This window comes from Eubalaena glacialis, chromosome X (genome assembly GCF_028564815.1).
Source record: "Eubalaena glacialis isolate mEubGla1 chromosome X, mEubGla1.1.hap2.+ XY, whole genome shotgun sequence".
Taxonomy (NCBI): domain Eukaryota; kingdom Metazoa; phylum Chordata; class Mammalia; order Artiodactyla; family Balaenidae; genus Eubalaena; species Eubalaena glacialis.
The window spans coordinates 64,082,037-64,106,230 of record NC_083736.1 but is presented as its reverse complement, the minus strand read 5'-3'; the positions used below and the strand labels follow the sequence as shown (position 1 = coordinate 64,106,230).

At 43.8% G+C, this 24,194-nt stretch overlaps 1 protein-coding gene across 3 annotated transcripts in view; it reads right to left on the bottom strand.

The window, feature by feature from the left end:
• Positions 1-266: 266 nt before the first annotated feature.
• EDA (ectodysplasin A) overlaps positions 267-24,194 on the bottom strand; it is a 393,208-nt gene continuing 369,280 nt past the window's right edge. The window contains exons 3-8 of one of the 3 annotated variants that reach the window (XM_061178037.1): positions 13,828-13,851; positions 8,173-8,352; positions 6,679-6,713; positions 5,702-5,753; positions 2,670-2,800; positions 267-864 (exon numbers count right to left, since the gene is read on the bottom strand). In XM_061178037.1, the coding sequence (XP_061034020.1) occupies positions 613-864; positions 2,670-2,800; positions 5,702-5,753; positions 6,679-6,713; positions 8,173-8,352; positions 13,828-13,851 (674 nt within the window). In that variant the 3' untranslated portion in view covers positions 267-612. Of the gene's footprint in view, positions 865-2,669; positions 2,801-5,701; positions 5,754-6,678; positions 6,714-6,988; positions 7,162-8,172; positions 8,353-13,827; positions 13,852-24,194 lie in introns of those variants that run through there. The other 2 variants (XM_061178038.1, XM_061178039.1) reach the window with 2 other exon arrangements.

Genomic DNA, 24,194 nt, shown 5'->3' with positions numbered 1-24,194 from the left:
CACGGCCTCTGGTTCTTATGCAGGCAGGTTTCTGGCCATGCCCTGCAATTGCTCCAGGGAAAAGCAAACCTCCTGTCCTCAAAGCCCTGCCAGCTGCTGGCACGCGGCTCAGCGAGAGTGGGAAGACCATCTGGCAGGTTTCTCCCCTGGTCTCTGCCACAAGCACCTGCCTTTCCCTCCCTGCCCCTCTCCTTAGGTTGCAATGCTCCCCTCCCGCCCCGCCCCCCACCCTTCAAGGTCAGAGGCTCGCCCCACAGTCTGGGCTGCACCTTTGCTAATTCTCGCCTGCTGCCTGAGCCCCTCACTTTAGTGCAACAAAATGACACCCGGGACCTCGAGGTTGAAGAGTCATGCCAGAAGCAGTCAACACGGAGCCAAGGAGGAAGGTTCTGCATCATGTCCTGTTCACTCAAGGTCATTCTGGAAAGTCAAGCAGGCCTTGTCATCCTGGAGTCACCGGGGAATAAATAGCACTGGGGCATTTTTCTCTGCGGCTGCGACACCCACACACCTCACTCCACAGCAGCACTTAGAGGTTCTGGAAGTCCCGGCTCCCTACCCTGGGGTAGGAGCACGGGCAGGGGCAAAACGGGATTGGGGAGGGGGCGGAATCTAGGATGCAGGGGCCTCGCCCAGCCTGATGGCCCCGAAGAAGGTGGTGTGCTTGCTCATGTTGATGGAGATGTCGGCGTGCACCATCTTCACGGCGATCTTCTGCCGCGCTTTGAGAAGGCAGACGCCCGCCGTGTAACAAGTGTTGTAGTTGGTTTTGCCTGTCTCGATGCTGCGGGTGCACTGCAGGAAGGGCTTCTCATCCACCACCACCTCATAGCTGGCAAAGTCAGTGAAGTTGATGTAGTATACCTGGGGGCGAGGCAACGAGAAGGGATTGGGGGCGAGTGGAAGGAGAGGGTGGGCCCTCCCCGGTGACCAGCAGATGCGACCTGCTCACGCGAGCTGCCACTGCACCCCTTGAAGGCACGCTAGTCGGCCAACAGGATGGGCGGGGTGACAGGCTTATTCGCTGTCCTGCCTCCCCTCCATTGGGCTCAGGGGGTTAAGCAAACCTCTTTCAACAGCACATGGGTTGGAAACTCTGCGAGAGCCAGAACCATGCTTCATTCACCCCTTTACCTCCCCCAGCGCCCCCTCCCCACCCCCTGCCCTCCTTGGCCCTGGCGTGAAGCGCAGTTCTCGGCACACATTAGGTGCTGGATCAGTGCTACAGACACAAACGAAGGCGAATCAATTTCCAATGTCCAGCCCCAGGGACCATTTGTAGATAAACTTAGCAGTTACTGATTCCCCAGAGAGGACACAGGAACAATGCGCTAGTTCTTCAGTTCTCTCTGCTTGCGCCCCGCTCCCCTGCAGCTGAATTTCTCTCACTGATTCTCCCAGTGCCCCTTGGCGCTCTCGTCTGATGACTGAGGAAACAGATGCAGAGGGACGGAGAGCTATCCGTCACAAATGAGATAAAGAATGTGGAAGGGCGAAACTAACTTCGTGGCCAGAAGGAAGTGCTAAGCTGTGTTCAGTGGCATGATGTCCAGGGCATTTTCCCAGTTTGCGTGGGGTACAAGGCCTGAGGCCACTCCCAGTTCTATCCCAGGCCCAGAAGATTAATTTTCTCTTCTTCACTACCCTTATCCTTCACACCCCACCCCCAGCTTTGATCCCCACCCCCACCAAATGGCACTTAGGACATTGGGATCATACCCCTGGGGAGTGGGACACTCATCTGTTGCCCTAAATCACTTTATGGAAGGCTGCTCCCACCACAGGCTGTTCAGGAGGCTGCAGTGTATTCAGGTGCCATACAGTCTCTTGGGTCAGGACCCCAAGCTGTGCCAAGATGCTCAGTAGGCTCAGCAAATGCTCGTGAACCCACCTTCTCTGGCCACTCTCCTGGGAGACCCTTCTGCCGGCTTCAGCGTCTTTCTGTCCATCCACCTGCTTGCTGCCCGCCCCTCAGAAGCCCCAGCCTCAAGGCTCGTCCACCTCTAGCTCTGAGGAGCCACCCCATTGGAGACAAACAACAGGGGTGGAAGTGGATGGGCACTGGTCGACCTGGGGAGTGGGCCCCGAGCCAGGACGAGGACAAAAACAGAGGGAGAAAAGGGCTGGGAGGGCGACAGCAGGGAGGAGGCAAGAATGACAGAGAAGCAGAAAGGTAGAGAAACAAATGGGAGAAAGAAGAGGAAAGACAGAAATCTTTTTGAGGTGGAGAGAAGGTCCGGAGGCGCACTCTCAGTCTTCATTATAAAGCCAGTAGTGTGGGGCGAAGGGGTTCTCAGCAGCCCTGGAACTGATTTTCAAAGAATATACTAAGGCAGAGTTCAAGTTTGGCAGTAGAACCAAACAACTCAATGGGGAAAATAGGGCCTGGGGCTCTGTAGGAGGGAATCAGATGGCAGGGCGTGGGATGGGCCTCTTTTCAGTTTTTCAATCATATCTGGCTAGGAAAAAACCCCAGACAGCCCCCTCTCTCTTTCCTCCCTCTTTTCAACTCCCTCCCAGTGTGCCCTGCCACCCCCCCCCCACCCCCCCTGCCCAAAGCAGGACTTTAGCCATTGGCTGGTCTGGGCTGGCTCCACAGTGCCCCTCTGTGGCCTGCACGAGATCTGCATTCTGGATATAAGAAGAGTTAGGCCTGAGACCGTACTCACTTCTACCTGACTATAGATGAAGTAGGTGCCGTCCACCAGTACCTCCAACTCCCCACTGCGGGGGTGTAGCTTAAACACCTTGGGGTTCATGGTGATGCGAGACCAATCATTGAGCACTCCACCTGAAAGATCTCAGTATGAGAGAAGGGCAGTCACTCAGTACATGTCAGAACTATCTGGGCAATAAACACAAGAAATATCAAGCCGTACACAACCCCCAGCCCCATCCCAATACAAGCTGGATAGCCCAGGAGGCCAAGCTTTACGAACAGCATCTGGAAGCAGAGAAAGCGGTCTGTTTGTAAAGTGGCAGCTAGGGCTGCCTCAGGCCCCTGGGGTCTGCCTGTCCTTCTTCCTCTCTCCTTTCCTGACCCCTCTGTCTGGAAGGATATTTAACCAACACCTTCTAGCTGGAATTGGGTGGGAGGTAAGAAGAGGGCGGGCACGCTGCCCTATTTTCTTTGTTGTTCTGGGGCCTGCACAGGCAAAATCCAGACACTGAGGGGCAGGCTAGGTCTTATTATTCCATTTCATCTCACCAGCTATAGCTCCTGAATCCCTCTCCTGTCTTATAGGTTCATGGGTTTTCTCCTTGTCCTTAAGAGATTCCTTTTTATAGTACCTCCACACCCACTCCTTTCTGGAAAGCCTCCCTGGGCCCCCAGGAAACCACTCAGCCTGAGGAATTGTCTACCCGGAGAACCTTAGGGATCAGGTGTGAGTCAGACTTCATGGCAGCCGGAGCAAGTGACCACCAGTAATAAAGCCCTGTAGGGGAGAGGGATCCTTATGAGAGTGAGGGATAGACCGCAAAGCAGCACTAGAACCAGCCAAAGGGATGGAGAGGGTGTCTGGGCACTGAGGCACCCCAGCAAAGCATGTCTCTCAGTAATACCCCATATGGGGCAGAGGGTCAGTCACTCCACCTTGGCTGGACGGTGGGGGCTGGCACGTGAGGGAGGAGGAAAAGCTTCCCTTTCCATCTTGCAGCAAGGGGGATGTTCCTTCCCACCTCAAGAGGAGGGAGTCCAGGCCTAGGGAGCCTTTTCGCCTCAAAACCATCCATTCTTAATTCAAGAAAGTATGTTTTGAAAGTCCATCCTTGGCTAGTCTCAGGAGGTCTGCCTTTCTGAGGTGTGAGGAAGCTGGCCTTCTGGAAAAGGTGCTCATCTTCCCTTAAGGTGATAAGCAGATGGGATAGGAGTTTGGAGGAGATGCCCTGGCTCTGCCCCTCACGGAGGACCGCTCTGCATGGTATCTTCCTACCCCTGATGCCCTCACTCTTTTGTTTAAATTTTAATTTATTTAATTTATTTATTTTTGGTTGTGTTGGGTCTTTGTTGCTGCGCGCGAGCTTTCTCTAGTTGCGGCGAGTGGGGGCTACTCTTTCTTGTGTTGCGGTGCGCGGGCTTCTCATTGCAGTGGCTTCTCTTGTTGCGGAGCACGGGCTCTAGGCGCACAGGCTCAGTAATTGTGGCGCACAGGCTTAGTTGCTCCACGGCATGTGGGATCTTCCCGGACCAGGGCTCGAACCCGTGTCCCCTGCATTGGCAGGTGGATTTTTAACCACTGAGCCACCAGGGAAGCCCTGATGCTCTCACTCTTGCTTCTGTTGGAACTAAAGATCAGCATAGACTACTACTGGGGATTGGCCCAGAGGGGTTGGAACCAGTCTTGTTATGTGGTGGGAGCAAAATCAGTAGCTTCTGGCATAAACACTGAGGCCACCCATCGAGACACCCAAACAAATCTATTTCCTGCTTGTCTCACCCCTCCCTGGACAAATGGTGATCATGGCCCACCCAGGGCCCTGGGGCCCAAGGTACTTGGTCCCAGCAGGACTGCTTAGGTTTTGGTGCCATTCTGTTCCTACTTATATTTCTGAGGTGATTGAGTCAGGCATCCTGGTGGCACTCCAGGATGTAGCCAAGCCCGATCATTAAGGAAGCAAAGCACAGCCAGTTCAGGACTGACTGGGCTCTTAGAAGCTGTCCCCATGCAGCAGGTTTCTGAACCTTCATTTACTGTTTCTGTACTCACAGCCCCTCCCAGTAAGCGTCTGGCATCTTGGCTGGCTTGCTGCTTCCCGAGGCTCCTGGGGGTTCATGCATTTTAGGCTTTGTGCACCCTTGGGGACTGGACATTATTTCAAAGCGCTGTTCTTTAATGAACGTTCATGTCTCTTTGAGGAAGAAAATGAAGCTAATCATTCAGTGCAGTATACACACACACATCTCTGAAGTGGCACAGTGCGGTGGAGAGAGTCAGACAGATGTGGTTTTGAATCCCAGCTCCTATACTTAACGGAAATCTTGGGCCAGTTAATTAACCTCTCTGAGCTTCAGTTTCTGTCTCTGTAAAAAGGAGCTAATGCCTACCTTTGTCGTGAGGATCAAATCAAATCAAAGACAAAGTATGTTGAAAACTCTAAAGTACCATACAGATATAAGGCAGTAGATTTCGTATGGTGGTGTCCAATTTGTCTGGCACTCTGTTTCCCCACCTTTTAAATGTAGGGATTACACTAAATTAGGATTTCTAACCTCCTGAAATCCATCCCCCTTTTTTATAGACACTAGCATCTCATACTCCCTGGAGAGTCTAACATGCCCCCCACTTCCCTGAGAGAAATGCCTCCTCCACCCATTTTCTGTGTAGACCCATCAGACAAGAAGATTCGATTTTATGTCGTTCTACTTTCTCTAATTTGTATTGTGAAAATGGTGATAAAACTACACATATCCCCAAGGGTGACTCTGATTCAGCCTCCACCTCCCAAGAATCCCTGGTTTAGACAATGTCTCAAGTCCCTTTCAGCTTCCTCATCAGCGATTCTAAATGCAATTTGTAGTAACCTTAGGGCAAGCAATTACTCAGGACAGCCAGCAGAGGGCAAAATGGAGTAGAGAATGGCCCCTAATGTCAAGGGTACCTCAGGGGCCTGGGAGGAACAAGGCTGGGTGACTATTTGAAGGCTGGGTGTAAGGGGAGGAGAAACTCTCCTTAGGGAGAGAGCCTACTTTGACTCTTACCATTTTTGACTTGGATTGCTGACCCTTGGCCCTGCAGATGCACCACGGCTGGCTGGGAGGATGAGAAGGACAGAGAGAGTAGTCACTGTGAGAAATGGATGCTTGCTCAGCCACCAGTTGCCAGGATTCCACCTCTGGTTTCTAGTCTTCATTTGTATCCCAATTCTGATCCCTCTCCCCTTTCTTGGGATGCGAGTGGCCACATTTCTACTAGAGGGTAATATGATTTTGTAGCTCTGCCACTTCATAGCTGTGTGACCTCAGCCAAATGTAATGCCTCTGAGCCTCATTTCCCTAACTGTGAAACGGGGATCATGAGAATCTCTGTCTGACCTCTCTCACAGGGATGTCTGAAGATCAACTGAGGTGACGAATATAAAATGCCCTGCAAGCCATCCAGCACTGTGCAGCTGTGTAGATTGAGCGCCGTGACCAAACAGCTGTAGTGAGGGAGGCTGAGATGAGGCAAGGCGAGGCGGCGGAACCTGCCAGTAGAGACGGATCAGGAAGCTCAGAGACTAGGGAGGAGCCCTTCAGGCCATAAAGGCAGAAGTCTAGGCTGGGCTTGACCCAGAGCTGGTTGGCTGATTTTCAAGGACATACTCTTAAACTTCTAAGCTGCTGATGTCAGGTGGTCTGAGTGCCGACAAGGTGTCTGGGGTGGCTGGGGAGGCAGAGGTCCAGGTGAATAGGCCTGACAGGCAGCTGACTATTGGGTTTGGCTATGGTGACCCTCTGTCTCCTGGGGAATGGAGAAAGATGGCCACGACGAGACTCAGTTCCCTTGCTAAAGGCAGGCCCTGGGGCAAAGCTTTCTATTCATAGAGATGGGAGGAGGCTGTGAATGAAGAAGCTCAGAAGCTCCAGGGTCTCCTCACAAGATAAAGCCTCAGCCAATTTAATAGGGAGCAAACTCAAGGGTGGCTCTAGCCTGTGGTCTTCCCTCCTCTCCAGCAAGAGAGCAATTCCCAGCCAACCTGGTTTTCTCGAGTTCCAGTTTTATCAGCAGCACCTGCAAAATAGGACAGGCCAGTCAGAGGGCGTGCTCTTTCTGCTTCCTTTTCTCCTCACCTAGGCAGCCAGGGGCACTGAGCTTTTGCTCCCTGTAGTGAAGCCCTGTCTGAGTGTTATTTTCCAGGGCTCGGAAGTGGAGGGAGAGTCAGGGTGCGATGCAGGGCACTGGGGTAGGAGAGGACACCCCTTCCTTCTCTTACTTGCTCCCGACCTGCATCTTCAGTGGGCCCAGCACCCAGCAGGGAAACCAGCCTCTCACCAACGCTCGTCTAAGGCAAGTGCCACCGAACACCCATGGGGACAGAGGAGAGTGTTTTCCTGCCACCACGTGACCCCGAGACGACGGTGCTTTGCTTCTTTAACACTTTGCTCCCTTTCTGTTAATTTTCTTCATAGAGCGCATTGCCATTTGTAAATATCTTGCTTCTTTAATTGTCTCTCTCCTCCTGTAGGACATAAATTCCACGAGAACAGGGACCACTTATCAATATATCTCTTGCACATAGAAAGTGCTCAATTAATATTTGTGGAAAGATTGGATGAAAAAAAACCCCCTAACTGCATCTCTTGGGGCCACGGTGACACTGATTAGCCCTGTTTGAACTATGAGTCAAAGAATCTGAGTCTTGTGGCAGTAAAGACCCAGAGAAATCAGCCGTAAAGACTCCATTTCTGTAAAGGCCCAAGATACAAGAGGGGAACAGGAGAAGGAAATAACAACTGACCTAAGCCCAGATAGTCTGACTCCTGTCAACTTCAATTAGGCAGGTTTGGATCTGGATCTGTATCTTTTGGATGCCCTTCTGGGCCCAAAGGGAAAGATGCAAAGAGATTAAATGCTCTTCAAATGGGCAATGTGGCGGGGGAAGGATGTAGTGCAAAAAGCACTTGGTTCCTCAACAAGTTGGTCTTGGTGCCTGTGTCTGCTTCTTCCACAGCCTGAGTGATTCATAAGTTGCCAGCTCCTTGACCATCAGTGACTACTTGTCTACCTCTGTGGGAAAGACATTTCAGAGTTCAAGGCATGAGACTGCTCTAGGGCTCGTCATTCTGTCCAGTCCCCAGCATTCCTCCTCATAGCCTATTTCTAATGAAGCATCAGTATGTGAAGCTGAATGCTGGGAATCAGAGCAGACCAAATCCATCCCCTGTGGGAACTCTGGTGAACGCTTAGGGCCTCTGTCTCTGGCTCATGAGTTTACAGGGAGGCCTAGAGTCAGGGAGGGCTTATGATGGAAGGGTTGAGACAGGTCAAGAACAGGTGTCTCTTCCTTGACAAGCTGGTATAAACAAGAAGTTAGAGCAGGGCTTGTTCAATTCCCAGCTCTCTACTGAACTAGGAGACCTGCATTTCTTACTGCACACCACCATTTGAAACTGCTCTTGGGATCACCCACTCTTGCTCTATTAGAGAACTTTTAAGGAGCCTAGGAGGGTGGAGAGACGGAAGAACTCACCAGAAGGTCCCTGGAGACCAGGGGGTCCTTGAGGACCAGGAGGACCTGGAGGGCCAGGTGGTCCCATAACAGTTGTTCCTGGAATTCCAGGAATCCCTGGAATCCCCGGGGGTCCTTGGGGTCCTGGAGGTCCTGGAGGTCCTGGGGGGCCATTGGGCCCAGGAGGTCCTGCCTTTTTTCCTTAAAGACAAGATTAGGTATTACATTTGTAGTTATTGACTGAGAATGTACTGTCAGGAGTTCCACAGCCTTCTAATGACACAAAGTCGGCCCTCTGGGAGTTCCTGCTCTTAAAGAGGGCAACACTTTTATCATACGTGATACACACACACACACACTCCCTACCCTGTTTCATGAATAATCATTTACAGGTTGGGTTTGAAGATATAATGGCCCTCAAGGAGCTCAGTCTAGTGGGGAAACAGACACAGTCACACGATAGTAGAAGTGCTGCATTAGTGGTAGGGACAAAATGCTGGAGAGGTCAGGGAAGGCTTCAAAAAGGAGGTTACAGTTCGGCTAAGTCCAAAGGATCAGAATTGCCAAGTGGCTAGACCTGTGGGTCACTTTTTAGAATTGAGAACTGTAGGAAGAATATCGGCTCCAGGAAGGTTTCCTACAGGAGTCGGGATGTACAGGGACTTGGGCTTGGGATGGAGGTGGGAATGTGGGATTGGAAGGAGTCTGGGAGATGAGAGGTGGGGGAGAGGAGGGCGAGGGAGGGAAGGTGGGTAGAGAGAGAGAGAGAGAGAGAGGGCTCGAGCAACATAAGGAAAGAAGGGGCAGTGGAGAGCACAGAGAGCTGAGCTGAGGAGGAAGCAGCAGGTTTTTGCTTTCTCAGCTGACCCCTCTAAACCCTATTTTTAAAGATCTCTGGGAAAGGAAATTCTGCACACTCCCTTGGTAACATGTTCCAATGTTTATCACCCCCTCACTGTTAGGAAGTTCTTCTGTATATTGAACTGAAATCCCTCCTGTGGCAGTTTAAGCTCTTATTCTATTGTTTGTATAGATAGAGAAGAATAGTTACCATCATGCACACAATAACCCTCAAGTGCTCAAAGAACATTAAGTCACCTATCAACCTCTATTTTTATGGGCTAAATAATCTGGCTTCCCAAAGTCTTTTCTCAGAGGCCCTATTCTTGAATGTATTATTAATCAAGCCACCAGATCCCTCCCCGTTTCCTCCTCGCTATCTTTTCAGAGCAGTCTCAGCCTTCTTATTCCATATTCCAGTCCTTCCCACATCCCCACCAGAATGTAGCTATGCTAACAGAGTCATAACTGTGGTTTTGAACCAAAGCCTCCAGTTCCTCCTGTTTAACCTCCTCTGCTCCGTGCAGTCCAATTCAAGCACTGCAGGTGGTCACAGGTGGGGTGGCTGCTTCCTCCTTTCCCCGCTTTTTCACAATCTTGTGGAAGTGTCAGGAATGGGAGCCTTTCCGCAGACTCCATCATGGTGTCTTCACCTGTGATACGTTCTTCCTTTTTAAATATAACCCTGTCAAGTCTCACTTAAATACCTCCTTCCTGACTCTGCCTCCTGGCTCCCTGGGCTCTCAGGGAGGAGAATCCTGTTCTGATTTATCAGGTCCCCTTTTAAGAAGAATGCCGTGTGCTCAAGAAACCCAATCCCCATGGCAATGCCACTCAAGAGGTCACTTGTCCATGTCTAACCACATCTGCATTTGCAATGAAACAACAGGGTCATTGCGGGGCCCCTTCCCCAGGGAGGAAAGTAAGGAAGGTCCATAGAGCTTCTCTCTCACGGAGAGACAGGAGTCTTAGCGTTTTCCCTGCACTTAGCAGCAAAAGATTGAGTCTGCCCAGTTTCGAGATCTAGCCAATTTTAAGATGCCGAACAGGAAAGCCATCTCCCTTCAGATTTGGGCAGCTTCCAAGTCAGGCTTATTCAGCGCCCAAGTTTCAATTCCGGCAAGTGTAGTGGAAAAAACAGGGAATCTGTAGTCAGGAGATAAGGCTGTAAGCCTCAGCTCTGCCACGGACGTATACTTTGGGTAAATCCCTTCCTCTCCCTGAGCCTTAGTTTCTCCATCGGTAAAACGAGGAGCTTGGCCTCGATGAGTTCTCTAAGTTTCCTCCCAAGACTGAGGTTCCATAAGGAGGACTGACTTACCCCTGGCAGTCAGGAAACTTCCCTAGCCTGGTTATAAAGTCTGCTTCTCTCTCACTCTTCTCTGAGTGGCACAGACACAGGGGATGGTGCATAGTAGGCTGTCCTCTGTCCCAGAATGTCCAGGCCTAACAGTGATTTTTGAGCTAGAGGGGCTTCTGTGGGGAGTGTGAACTTTAGTGTCAAGACTGTGAGTCTCCTGTGATTCTTAATGTAATTTCGGAAGAATTAGAGCCAGAGACTCCTGCAGTGAAAGTGAATAATGGTTGCAGTGTAAACAGAGAATGTTCCCTTATGAAAATGCTAGAAGGCATCTGGGAACAAGCTCCTGCTGGGATCTAGTTCTGCAGCTGGTCCTCTTTGCTCCTCTGCAACCAGGTTTAGGTAACTGTGCTTCTCATCCTTGCATCCTTACAGAAAGTTGGCCCACAGAAGAGCATGTACAAAATGGCCCCTGGACCAAGAAGATGACTTTAGAGGACTGTCTTCCTTCTCTGGATTTCCTTACTTTAACAGAGCACCTCACGATACAAAAGCCCAGAGACTTTTGTACTTATCAAGTTACCCTGTGTAGTCTTAGATGCAAGAATACACACGTTCTTTTAGTGAAGCTCAAATTGTTGAAAGAATGAACTAAAAGCAAGAGAGGGGGAGAGAGAGAGAGAGAGAGTTATGGGAGGGGGAAAATTCCATTAAAGGATGGAAATTAAATGAACAACTCAATTACCTCTTCAGGCATGTGTCTATTCACTGTGTCCAAGGAAATCAGTATTAAATGGCTTCTAAATCACTTTCAGCCAAGGCAAATGTTTAAAGCCTATGTGCATTCTCTTCCCAATAGTGGCCCACATACAAGGTAGCAGTGCTGGGCAGTGATTCGAGTCACTGCCAGAGGCATTGGGATCTCTTGAGTTTGTAATTTCAGAGCTTCTCGCCTAGACAACTGCCTTCCATTACCACCAGCAAGTGTGTTCTCTCGGTGCTCACCCCTTGGATGACACTTCAAATGGGTGCTGCTCCCCACCACACACATGCCCTATATTTGGGTAAATCACTAGCCTACTTGCTGTTCCCCCAGACACGACATGTTCTTTCATGCCTCTGAGAGATTTCAGTATGTAGTTTTCTTTGCTGGAATATTCTTCCCCTTCTTTTTTCCTCATCCTTCAAAGTCTAGGTTAGATAATGTTTTCTCTGAGATGTGGGACCAAGCATGAGAAGCTCATGCTTCTATGATTGCACTTTTTAAAATACTGTACTTCAGTTATTTGTGTGTGCTTCCGTGATTCCAACTATACCAGGAGATTTTGGAGGGTAGGAACCATTTTTCTTCATCTCTGTATCTCTCTTCCTGACAATTACAAGATGCTTATTCACTGTCTAGTGAATGAGTGAGTGGAAGAAAAACTTAGTAGCTGTCATTAGAAAGTGCTCTCAAGTCTACCTATTAAGAAAGAAAGGAAGGGGACTTCCCTGGTGGTGCAGTGGTTAAGAATCCACCTACCAATGCAAGGGACACAGGTTCGATCCCTGGTCCGGGAAGATCCCACATGCCACGGAGCAACTAAGCCAGTGCACCACAACTACTGAGCCCGCATGCCACAACTACTGAAGCCCGTGTGTTACAACTACTGAAGCCCACATGCTTAGAGCCCATGCTCTGCAACAAGAGAAGCCACCGCAATAAGAGGTACATGCACTGCAACAAAGAATAGCCCCCTCTCGCTGCAATTAGAGAAAGCCCGCGTGCAGCAACGAAGACTCAATGCAGCCAAAACTAAATAAATAAATAAATAAATAAATTTATTTAAAAAAAGAAAGAAAGAAAGGAAGTCATCCCTGGGCTTGTGTTAGGAGCAGAGGGTGTCCTTGTCCAGGCCAGGGGAGCTTTCTAGGTTTGTTAAAATTTCTGTCTTAAAGGGATGTGATAAGAACGGAAAACTACACACTTGAAAGTCAAATTTGGGCTTCCCTGGTGGCGCAGTGTTTAAGAATCCGCCTGCCAATGCAGGGGACACGGGTTCGAACCCTGGTCCGGGAAGTTTCCACATGCCGCGGAGCAACTAAGCCCCGTGCGCCACAACTACTGAGCCTGTGCTCTAGATCCCGCAAGCCACAACTACTGAAGCCCGCATGCCTAGAGCCCATGCTCCGCAACAAGAGAAGCCACCGCAATGAGAAACCCGTGCACCGCAACGAAGAGTAGCCCTCGCTCGCTGCAACTAGAGAAAGCCCGTGCGCAGCAACAAAGACCCAACGCAGCCATAAATAAATAAATAAATAAATAAATAAATAAATAAATAAATAAATAAATAAATAAATTTATTAAAAAAAAAAGAAAGTCACATTTACTTTCTTAAAAGACAGAATAGCTTGGTGAATGCCCAGGCTCCACAAAGAAAGGTTTCCTCACTGACTCCAGTTCTCTGGCTATTTCCCAATTTTGCTCAGCTCAGGTCCTTAGGGGCCAGGCCATTCTTCAGCTTCTTTACAACAGGGACACAGATTTCCCATGCGGGCTATGGCATCTCAAGCCACCAGAGTACCCTAGTACTCAGAGAAGTGGCAGGAGGCAGCTGAAGCCGGTCTTTTGGGCCTAGTCTGGGGTTGATAATCTACTCTGTAAAGCTCCAGAAATGTTAACAGACAGAATCATTTCGCTTAGAGCATTTTAATGAAAACTCATGAATTTCACTCTATTTTCCTCCCAGGTCAGAACACAGAAAAAAATAGGTACTTAAAACTGGTTTCGTGGTTGGTTCTTTTAGTCCTAAGGAGTGGACCACATTGCCTGGTCCTGTCTTTTGGAACCTGTTCTGTCTTTGGGTTCTCCTCTTCAAGCAGGCAAGCACTCGTACAAACTCGTGGGCCATTCCCATTGCAAGTACACTGGAGACTTACAGACCCAACCATGGCACAATGGATCCACTCAACTAGGAGATTCTTGGAAAAGACTAAATGATCAGGGTACTACTACAGCTGAGTTTTTCCATCACAGAGAAAATGATATTGAAACCCCAGAGCAAGAAATACCTTCCCTGACTATCTGAGAAATAGGAGAGGGATAGCTTTTAGGCCAAAAAATAGGGTACTGACATCTCTCAGGAGGTAGTATACCTAGTCCCTACAAGCAGTCTCAGGACTTCATTCATACCTGGCCACTGATTTGATAAAGGAGGGGAAAAAAGGGAGAAAGGAGAAGGGCAGGGGAAAGAGTAAGGAAGAATGAAGGAAAGAGATGTAAAATGAATTGTATGGAAGAGGGAGCAAGAAAGAAAAGCAAAAACAACTTTCACATGTTGCTAGGAAGTAATTCTATCTTTCATGGATCATCACTGAAAAATGATATATATTTCTTATTCCTTGGAAGCTACAATACTCAAGAAGATCACACGTGATTGAGTAAAATAATGGACAACCAGCGTTGAACGAATATAAAAATCCTTCTCCCTTGATTTTTTCTTCTAATTTTAGAAAAGACATGACAGCAATTTTACAAAATCAGGAGCTTGACTTACCCTTTTTCTTGTTTTTAACTGGACCTGTTAAAAAGGGAAAATGGAAAATTAAGTCACTGGAAATTAACATAAAGTGTTTATTCTTCAAGACAGTCACAGGAGGAATCCCCAAGACACTGCAAATTTGAGGGAGCCCCATGCCAAGGGTCAGGTTATTGGCAAGGTATCGCCCAACTATCAAACCTCCCCAATCTGTCTCTGACTGTTGTAACAATAAAGTTACAAGGAAGATTCTTCCCTAGGAAGAAAAGTCTTTCAGGCTTATTAGTCTTTGGAGTGAGGGAATGGGTACTTCGCCATAAAGATGAAATGCCCAGAAATGCAGAACTCAACAACCTTAGGACGGCATTCCATTAATTATGCAAGTCCTGAGATTGAAGAGTCACGCATTCAGGTCAGGAACTGATGTGAAGTCTCATGTGTTGAAGCTGGAAGGAAAAAAGGGTCATTTTCATGGAAGGAGCAGAGCAGCGGCAGTTTACTTTTTAGTCACTTCCTTATCGTTATTCAAATTGTTAGTTATTAAAACAGTGCAACCATAATACATTCATTTGGGGGCCACATGTACTCCCACTGTAATTTAATATAAGTTAACAGACACTTTAAAAGAAGTGTCAACAGTTTCATCGACAATGAAATCACAAGCATTTTCTGGGGAATTACTTCTAAAGAAAACATTTCTAATCAATTGAGGGCACTCAGAAAACCCAAGGCTTTTCTCATATAGTTAGGTAACAATCACTCCTCAGACATACACAGTTTAGGTGTCTCCCAGACATGCAGGCATGTTTTTCCCTACTGGGGATTCAATTCACTTCATTCTGTAAGTGGATTTGATTTTCTTTAGGTGCACATATTTAAAAATCTGTTCCAAACTCCCATGAAGACTGTACTGGACAACATTAAACCCCTGTCAGTGCCCTCAGGAGCTCACAAAAAGACCAGCATTTGTATATTGTTTTATAGACTAAAAAATCTATTTCCATCTATCATCTCATTTTATTCTTGCAACAAGCTTGGAATGATCTTTACCTATAAGAGCAGGCTCTATCAAAGATTCTGTCTGAGCAGACTTCAATCAGAAGTCAGTAAAGTCTCTAACTTGGAGGGCTGCCAGCGTGGCCATCAGAGCTTGCACAGGTCCCTCGAAAACCAATGTCTGTGTAGACTTCCCTGGCAAAGTAATTTCACGTGCAACAGTAGGTATTATTATGCGCAGGGGATGTTTATGGTTGGGTTAAGCAACCTGCTGCACTTAAGGTCATGGATCCTCCATTCTTTTATCCTCATTTTTTCTCTCTTTCTCTCCTCCCAGTTCTTGGTCTTCTTTCTTTACTGCCTATCTTTTATGTTTTTAACAACATTGAGAGCTCCTGAGAATGTACACAGAGGTTCTGGCAAGGAAGCACAGCTACACAGATACTACTGACTAAGAGGCAGCCTGAGAAGGGCCACCTCCTTGAACCAGAAAGCTGTTTGGGGAAGGATTTACACAGAAAGGCCTAACCCCATCAACCAGCTACCAGCCAACCAGTCAGCCACCTCAGCCTGGGAAAGCAGTGAGATGACAGCCATTGCAGCCACTGGCCTCATAGACAGATTGTGTTAGCCCTGGCCAAGTTTCTGACCATTTCAGCTGGTTAAAGGGTAAGTACTATTACACCAGACTTCAAAGCAGGCTTTGAGGAAATCAGACGATCACCATGCACCTAGTCCTTATTGAGCACACCTAGGGAAGGCACAGTAAATAATGAAACACAACTCTCCTCAGAGAACTTACAGTTGAATAGGAAAGTACTAAAGGGGGGAGACTTAAGGAATTATACTGGCTAGTTGAGGAAAAATAAACTCCTGGAGGAAGTCTGACCTACATCTACAAGGGAAGTTTGACCTATATCTACAAGGGAAACGAGGGAAAGGGAAGTTAAAAATTTTTCGTTAACTTTTATGAGATGGATGGACCTAGAGTCTGTCATACAGAGTGAAGTAAGTCAGAAAGAGGAAAACAAATACTGTATGCTAACACGCATATATGGAATCTTAAAAAAAAAGGTTCTGAAGAACCTAGGGGCAGGACAGGAATAAAGACGCAGACGTAGAGAATGGACTTGAGGACACAGGGAGGGGAAAGGGTAAGCTGGGATGAAGTGAGAGAGTGGCATGGACATATGTACACTACCAAATGTAAAATACATAGCTAGTGGGAAGCAGCCACATAGCACAGGGAGATCAGCTCGGTGCTTTGTGACCATCTAGAGGGGTGGGATAGGGAGGGTGGGAGGGAGAAGCAAGAGGGAGGGGATATAGGAATATATGTATATGTATAGCTGACTTACTTCGTTATACAGCAGAAACTAACACACCATTGTAAAGCAATTATACTCCAATAAAGATGTTAAAACAATTGTGTTAACTTTTATTATTTTATACCAGAAATACCTACTCATTATACATACTTAAATGCATGCACACCTACACACATAGAAAAGGGGAGCAAAAAGGAAAAAAATAGCTTAAAAAAACTACTCACAAATAATCACTATTAACATTTTCTGCATATCTAGAAATTTTCTATGCATATAAATATGTATTTTTACAAAATGGGATCAAATAAAAATGTTGTTTGATAACTTTCTTCTATGTCAATAACTACATTTCTACATTATCATTTTAAATTTGGATACACCAGCATTATATAGGTAGCTCTTTATATTTTTTCTAGTTCTTTCATGATTTCATTTTTCATATTTAAATCTTTAATTAATCTGGTATAGATTTGGTATACAGTGGGAGGCAAGGAGCTAACTAAAATTTTTATCTTTATTTTCCAAAATGGCCATGCCATGAAGAGTGCTGAGAATAACAGGGGCTCAAAGTCCTATCTTCCACTTCTTGTGTCACAGAAGGGCTCCCAGAGAGCTTCCATCTATTCAGTGGACATTAGGCATATCCCTTAGAAAAAAATGAGGATGAAAAAATATGGACAAGATTATCCTTAGATTGTATCGCACTTCCCATAGGTGCTAGTGAGTACATCATCTCAGCAGTATAGGAGTTCTAGCTCCCCGGTATTTTCTCTCTAGAAGACGGAAAACCACCATGGCCAGTAAATAATTCTTATGAGTTTCAACATGGTCCTCTAAGCCCTGGTTCTATATCTGCCATTCTCATTTCTTTTGTTTGAGGCCATTGTGGTTTCCCGTCTTCTAGAGAGAAAATACCAGGGAGCTAGAACTATCCCATATTAGATATGAGCATCTTGACCAGAGCAAAAACAGTAACCTCTGCTGAGTTCTATACCTTTTTAGATATATTGATTTATTTTCTCTGTATGCTTCAGAACCTTTTTCATGCCTACTCAGAGCACTACCACTGTCACATGTCTGTTTCCGTGGTAACAGTCTACATTTCTCTATCATTCTAATACCCTCTACTTGTAACCATCATGCTTTCTGCAGGCAAACCCCACAAATACATCAGAGTGGGACAGACAGCTGTGCAGTCCTTGGGACTGCTTTTATAGTAGTAAATTTGAGATCTGACAGGTTTTGATCAATGTGGCCAGGCTGTTTGCTATCTGATATTAAGAAAAGGGGGTCTTGTAATAGCATCAGGGCCATGGAAGCCAGCAGCAGTCCTAGCCTGAGTCTGGTCCTGACTCAGTCACAAACTGACAATAAGGCAAGTGGGCCATTTTCTTCGGATTCTTCATCTTCTAAATTAGGGAATACTTTGTACACTTTGTCTCTATTCAAGCCTAGGGTTCTGATGAAGATGAATGACACCATAACTAAAGCTAACATTTATTGAATATATATGAGCCATGCACTGTGCTAGATGCTTTACATATCTCATTTAGGTCTTATGACAATCCAGCAAAGTAGTTATTATTATGCTTATTTTATAGATGAAGAGATGGATTAAATTAATTACACAAAGCCACACAGCCTGTACATATTTTCAGGTAAGCTGAAACTTCAGAAAGATTCATGTTTTTCTAGATGTGTTTTGAAAATTAAAAAATAAATGTATATATTTCCAATTTCTGGCTTCACGTGTCAAGCACTTGAAAGCCATCACTCCCATACTCACAATAAGAAAAAAGCTGAGCAAACTTAAAATCACTTCTTAGATCCATCAGAGAATTGAGGTCACAAGGCAAACTGCTGTTCTGTAAGATGGAGAGACAGACTGGTGGATATGGAAACTCATAGCAGACTAGGTGAAGAAGCCTGCAGCTGAAGCCAGTATCAGTAAGAAGACTTTAAAACTGTAATCGACAAATTGCTAGATGCTCAGTGTGGACTAGCTCAAGGGCTAAAAATCCCCAGTGGGCCCAGCCTTAGGGGGTTCTCCACATTTTCATGCATTTTACCTGCAAGAGCACTACCAGGTTCTCAGAGTGAAGACTGGAGAAAAATTCTCTTGTCCTTCTAGCAAGTGGAGAGGAAAAGCAGCCATTTTGAAATATATCCAGACCTCTCTATTCTCTTTAACAAGGTCTGCCCTCAAGGAAAACTTTTATCAGAGCCTAACTGACTGGGGTTTTACCAGAGCTGAACTGACCTGGGGGATAGGAAATACCCAACTCAGGCACACTAAAAGATTGAGACCTAATCATAAGACTAATGAATGCTTCCATTCTACCCACACTTTATCATCACATTAACAGCACTCTTGTATAACAGGGGATTACAGCTAAAAACACTGCCAGAGCTTTATTTACAATAGCCAGGACATGGAAGCAACCTAAGTGTCCATCAACAGATGAATGGATAAAGAAGATGTGGCACATATATACAATGGAATATTACTCAGCCATAAAAAGAAACGAAATTGAGCTATTTGTAGTGAGGTGGATGGACATAGAGTCTGTCATACAGAGTGAAGTAAGTCAGAAAGAGAAAAACAAATACCGTATGCTAACACATATATATGGAATTTAAAAAAAAAAAAAGGTTCTGAAGAACCTAGGGGCAGGACAGGAATAAAGACGCAGACGTAGAGAATGGACTTGAGGACACGGGGAGGGGAAAGGGTAAGTTGGGACGAAGTGAGAGAGTGGCATGGACATATATACACTACCAAATGTAAAACAGATAGCTAGTGGGAAGCAGCCGCATAGCACAGGGAGATTAGCTCGGTGCTTTGTGACCACCTAGAGGGGTGGGATAGGGAGGATGGGAGGGAGATGCAAGAGGGAGGAGATATAGGGATATATGTATATATATAGCTGATTCACTTTGTTATAAAGCAGAAACTAACACACCATTATAAAGCAATTATACTCCAATAAAGATGTTAAACAAACAAAAAAAAACCACTGCAAGTCTCAGACCCTACTTAAGAAGTTTCCAGGGACATCCAAAGACCACATGAAGAGACTAAGATAAGAACTATGGAGACAATTTTAGCCTCTGACACCACAGTTACAGCAAACAGTAAACACAGCCTAACTCTTAGTCAGATGAGCATAAAACCTTACATTACTGGCCTACCTACCTCAGTTACTTTTACCCAGTATATCATGTCTAGCTTTCAGCCAAAAATTACAAGGCATATTAAAAGGCTAAAAATACAGTCTGCAGAGATAAACCAAGCATCAGAACCAGACTCAGAAATGAAAGAGGATATATTACAGCTGATACCACAGAAACACAAAGGATCTTAAGAGACTACAATTATGTGCCAACAATTTGGACAACCTAGAAGAAATGAATGAATTCCTAGAAACATACAATGTATTAAGACTGAATAATGATAAAATAGAAAATCTGAACAGACTGATTACTAGAAGGAAATTAAATCAGTAATCAAAAACCTCCCAACAAACAAAAGTCCAGGAACAGAAGGCTTAACTGGTGAATTCTACCAAACATTCAAAGATAATTGAATTAATAGCTATCCTTCTCAAACTCTTCCAAAAAATTGAAGAGGAAGGAACTCTCCCAAACTCATTTTACGAGGCCAGCATTACCCTGATATCCAAGTCACATGAGGATGCCATAAGAAAAAAAAATACAAGCCAATATTCCTTATGAACATAGATGCAAAAGTCCTCAACAAAATAATAGGAAACCAGTCAACAATACATTAAAAAGATCATACACATTATGATCAAGTGAGAATTATTCCAGGAATGCAAGGATGATTCAACATTTGCAAGTCAGTCAATGTGATATGCCACATTACCAAAATGAGCGATAAAAATCATATGATCATCTCAACAGATGAAGAAAAAAACATTTGACAAAATTCAACATCCATTTATGATAAAACTCTCAAAAAGTGTGTTACCTCAACTTAATAAAGGCCATATTAGCTGACAAGTTAGCTGACAAGTCCACAGCTAACTTCATAATGGTGAAAAGCTGGAAGCTTTTCCTCTAAGATCAGGAAAAAGACAAGGATGCCCACTCTTGCTACTTTTATTCAACACAGTATTGGAAGTCCTAGCCACAGTAATTAGGCAAAATAAATAAATAAATAAAAGGCATCCAAATTGGAAAGGAAGAAGCAGCACTATCACTATTTGTACATGATATGATATTATATATAGAAAACCCTGAAGACTCCATCAAAAAACTGTTAGAACTAATAAAGTTGTGGGATACAAAAATCAATACACAAAAATCACTTCTGTTTCTATCTGCTAATAATGAACTATCAGAAAGAGAAATTAAGAAAACAATTCCATTTAAAATTGCACTAAAAAGAATAAAATACCTAAAAATAAGTTAAACCAAGGAGGTGGTGACTCACTCAGAAGGCTCAGATGATGGTTAGCATTTTTCAGCAATAAAGTATTTTTTCATTTAAAAAAACCCAAGGAGGTGAAAGACCTGTATATTGAAAACTAAAAGACATTAATGAAAGAAAATGAAGACACAAATAAATGGAAAGATATTCCATGCTCATGGATTGGAAGAATTAATATCATTAAAATGTCCATACTGCCCAAAGAAATATAAGATTCAGTGCAATCCTTATCACAATTTCAATGGCATTTTTTTCACAGAAATAGGACAAGCAACCTCAAAATTTGTATGGAACCATAAAAGCCTCCAAATAGCCAAAGCAATGTTGAGAAAGAAGAAAAAAGCTGGAGGCATCATACTCCCTGATTTCAAACTATATTGCAAAATTATAGTAATTAAAACAGTATAGTATTGCATAACAATAGACACATAGCTCAATGGAACAGAATAGAGAGCCTAGAAATAAACCCACACATATGTGGTCAATTAATTTATGACAATGGAGCCAAGAATATGCAATGGGAAAAGGATAGTCTCTTCAATAAATAGTGTTGGTATAATTGAACAATCACATGCAAAAGAATGAAACCAGAGCACTATCTTACATCATACACAAAAATTAACTCAAAATGGATTAAAGACTTGAAACCATAAAACTCCTAGAAGAAAACATAGGTAGTAAGCTACTTGACATAAGTCTTGGTGATAATTTTTTGAATCTGACACCAAAAGAAAAAGAAACAAAAGCAAAAATAAACAAGTGGGACTACATCAAACTAAAAAGCTTCTACACAGCAAAGGAAACCATCAACAAAATGAAAAGGCAGCCTATTGAATGGGAGAAAATATTTTCAAATCATATATTTGATAAGGGCTAACATCCAAAATATATGAAGAACTCATCCAACTCAATGGCAAAATACCCAAACAACCCAATTTAAAAATGGGCAGGACATCTGAATAGACATTTTTTTCCAAAGACATCCAGATGGCCAACCAGTGCATGAAAAGATGCTCTACATCATTTATCATCAGGGAAATGCAAATCAAAACCACAGTGAAATACCACCTCACACTTGTTAGAATGGCTATTATCAAAAAGACAAGAAATAACAGGTGTTGGCGAGGATGTGGAGAAAAGGGAACATTTGTGCACTGTTGATGGGAATATAAATTGGTGCAGCCACTATGGAAAAGAGTATGGAGGTCCCTCAAGAGATTAAAAATAGAACTACCAATTAATCCAGCAATTCCACTCCTGGGTATTTATCTGAAGAAAAAGAAAACACTAACCCAGATATATATATATATATATATATATATATATGCACCCCCATGTTCATTGGAGCATTATTGATGATAGTCAAGATGTGGAAACAACCTAAGTGTCCATCAATAGATGAATGGATAAAGAAGATGTGGTATAACATACACAATGGAATATTACTCAGCCATAAAAAAGAATGGAATCTTGTCAGTTGCAACAACATAGATGGACCTTGAGGGCATTATTCTAAGTGAAATAAGTCAGACAGAGAAAGTCAAATACCATATGTATGATCTCTCTTATATGCAGAATTTAAAAAAAAATAGATAGATAAACAAACAAACAAACCAAGCTCATAGATACAGAGAACAGACTGGTGGCTGCCAGAGGTGAGGGTTGGGGTGTAGGAGAAATGGGTGAACCTTTTTAAAGTTTAAGTACATGGAATTAAAAGATAAAAAGTTGGCTATCAAAAACAAACAAACAAACAAAAAACCAACCCACTATAAAGGAATGCCTTTGATGGTAAAGAATTAGTGAGCTTGAAGATGTCAATAGAAACTTTATACATGAAATGCAAAGATAAAAAAAAAATGAAAAAGATGGAACAGAATGTCCAAAGATTGTGGTACAATTACAAATGAGGTTATATACACATAATGGGAATACCAGAAGAAGAAAGAGAGGAAGGAACAGAGGAAATATTTGAAGTAATATCAAATAAGAGTTTTCTAAAAGTAATGACAGACACCAAACTTCAGATCCAGGAAGCTCAGAGAATATCAAGTAGGACAAATACCAAAAAGTTGACCCCTAGGTATATCATATTCAAACTGCAGAAAATCAAAGACAAAGAGACAATCTTTAAAGAAGCTAGAGGGGGGTAAAAGGATAAAAATTACATTGGCTTCTCTTCAGAAAACATTCAAGCAAGAAGAGGGTGCAGTGAAATATTTAAAGTGTTAAAAGAAAAAAACACCAAGCTAGGATTATGTATCCAGCAAAATTATTCTTCAAAAATGAAGTTGAAATAAAGACTTTCTCAGACAAACAAAAATTGATTGAATTTGTTGCCAGGAGACCTGCCTCATAAGAAATGTTAAAAGAAGTTCTTCAGAAAAGGAAAATGATATAGGTCAGAAACTTGGATCTACATAAAGAAAGGAAGAGCATTAGAGAAGGAATTCATGAAAGTAAAATCAAATCTTTTATTTTACTTATTCTTAATTGATTTAATAGATAATAGTTTACTCAAAATAATAATAGCAAAGATGTATTCAGTGATTATAGCTTATGGATAAGTAAAACAAATGACAGCAATGCTATAAGGGATGGGGGGAGGAATTGGGACTACTCTGCTATAAGGTACTTGCACTACCTCTGAAGTGGTATAATGTTATTTGAAAGCGAACTTGAATAAGTCATAAATGTGTATGTCAAACTCTAGGGCAACCACTAAAAAATTTTTAAAGTATAATTGATATAAGAGAGGAAAGAAAATGGAATCATATAAAATGCTTGATTAAAACCAGAGAAGGCAGAAAGAGTGAAAGACAGAAAAAGAAACAAAGAAATGGACAATGAATAGAAAACAGTTACAAATATAGTAGATATTAATCCAACTCTATCAATAATCACTTTAAATGTGAATGGTATAAATACACCAATTAAAAGACAGAAACTGCCAGAGTGGATAAAAAAACAACAACCAACTAACTATATGTTATCTGTAAGAAACACACTTTACATATAAAGATAAAGGTAGATTAAAAGTAAAGGGATGGTGAAAGATACACCATGCTAACACTAATCAAAAGCAAGGTAATTTCAGACAAAGCTGACTTCAGAGGAAGGAAAATGATCAGGAAGGAAGAGAGGCATTATATAGTGATAGAGGGGTCAATTCTCCAAGACATAAGATCCTTTAATGTGTATGTGGCTAACAACAGAGTGTCACAAAATTGAGGCAAAATCTGATGAACCCACTATTATAGAGACTTCAACATCCCTCAATCAGTAATTGAAATATCCAGCAGGCATAAAATCAGTAAGGATATATTGAGCTGAATAGCAGCATCAATCAACTAGATCTAATTGACATTTATAAAATACTTCATCCAACAATAGCAGGATATACAGTTTTCTCAAGTTCACATGGAACATTCACTAAGATAAACATTATGTGTCATAAAACATACCTTAGCAAATTTAAAAGCATAGGTATCATACAAACTATATACTCACATTACAATGGAATTAAAATAGAAATCAATAACAGAAAGTAGTTGGAAAATCATATATATTACAACAGGAAAAAGATCTAAATGATTTTGGAAAATATT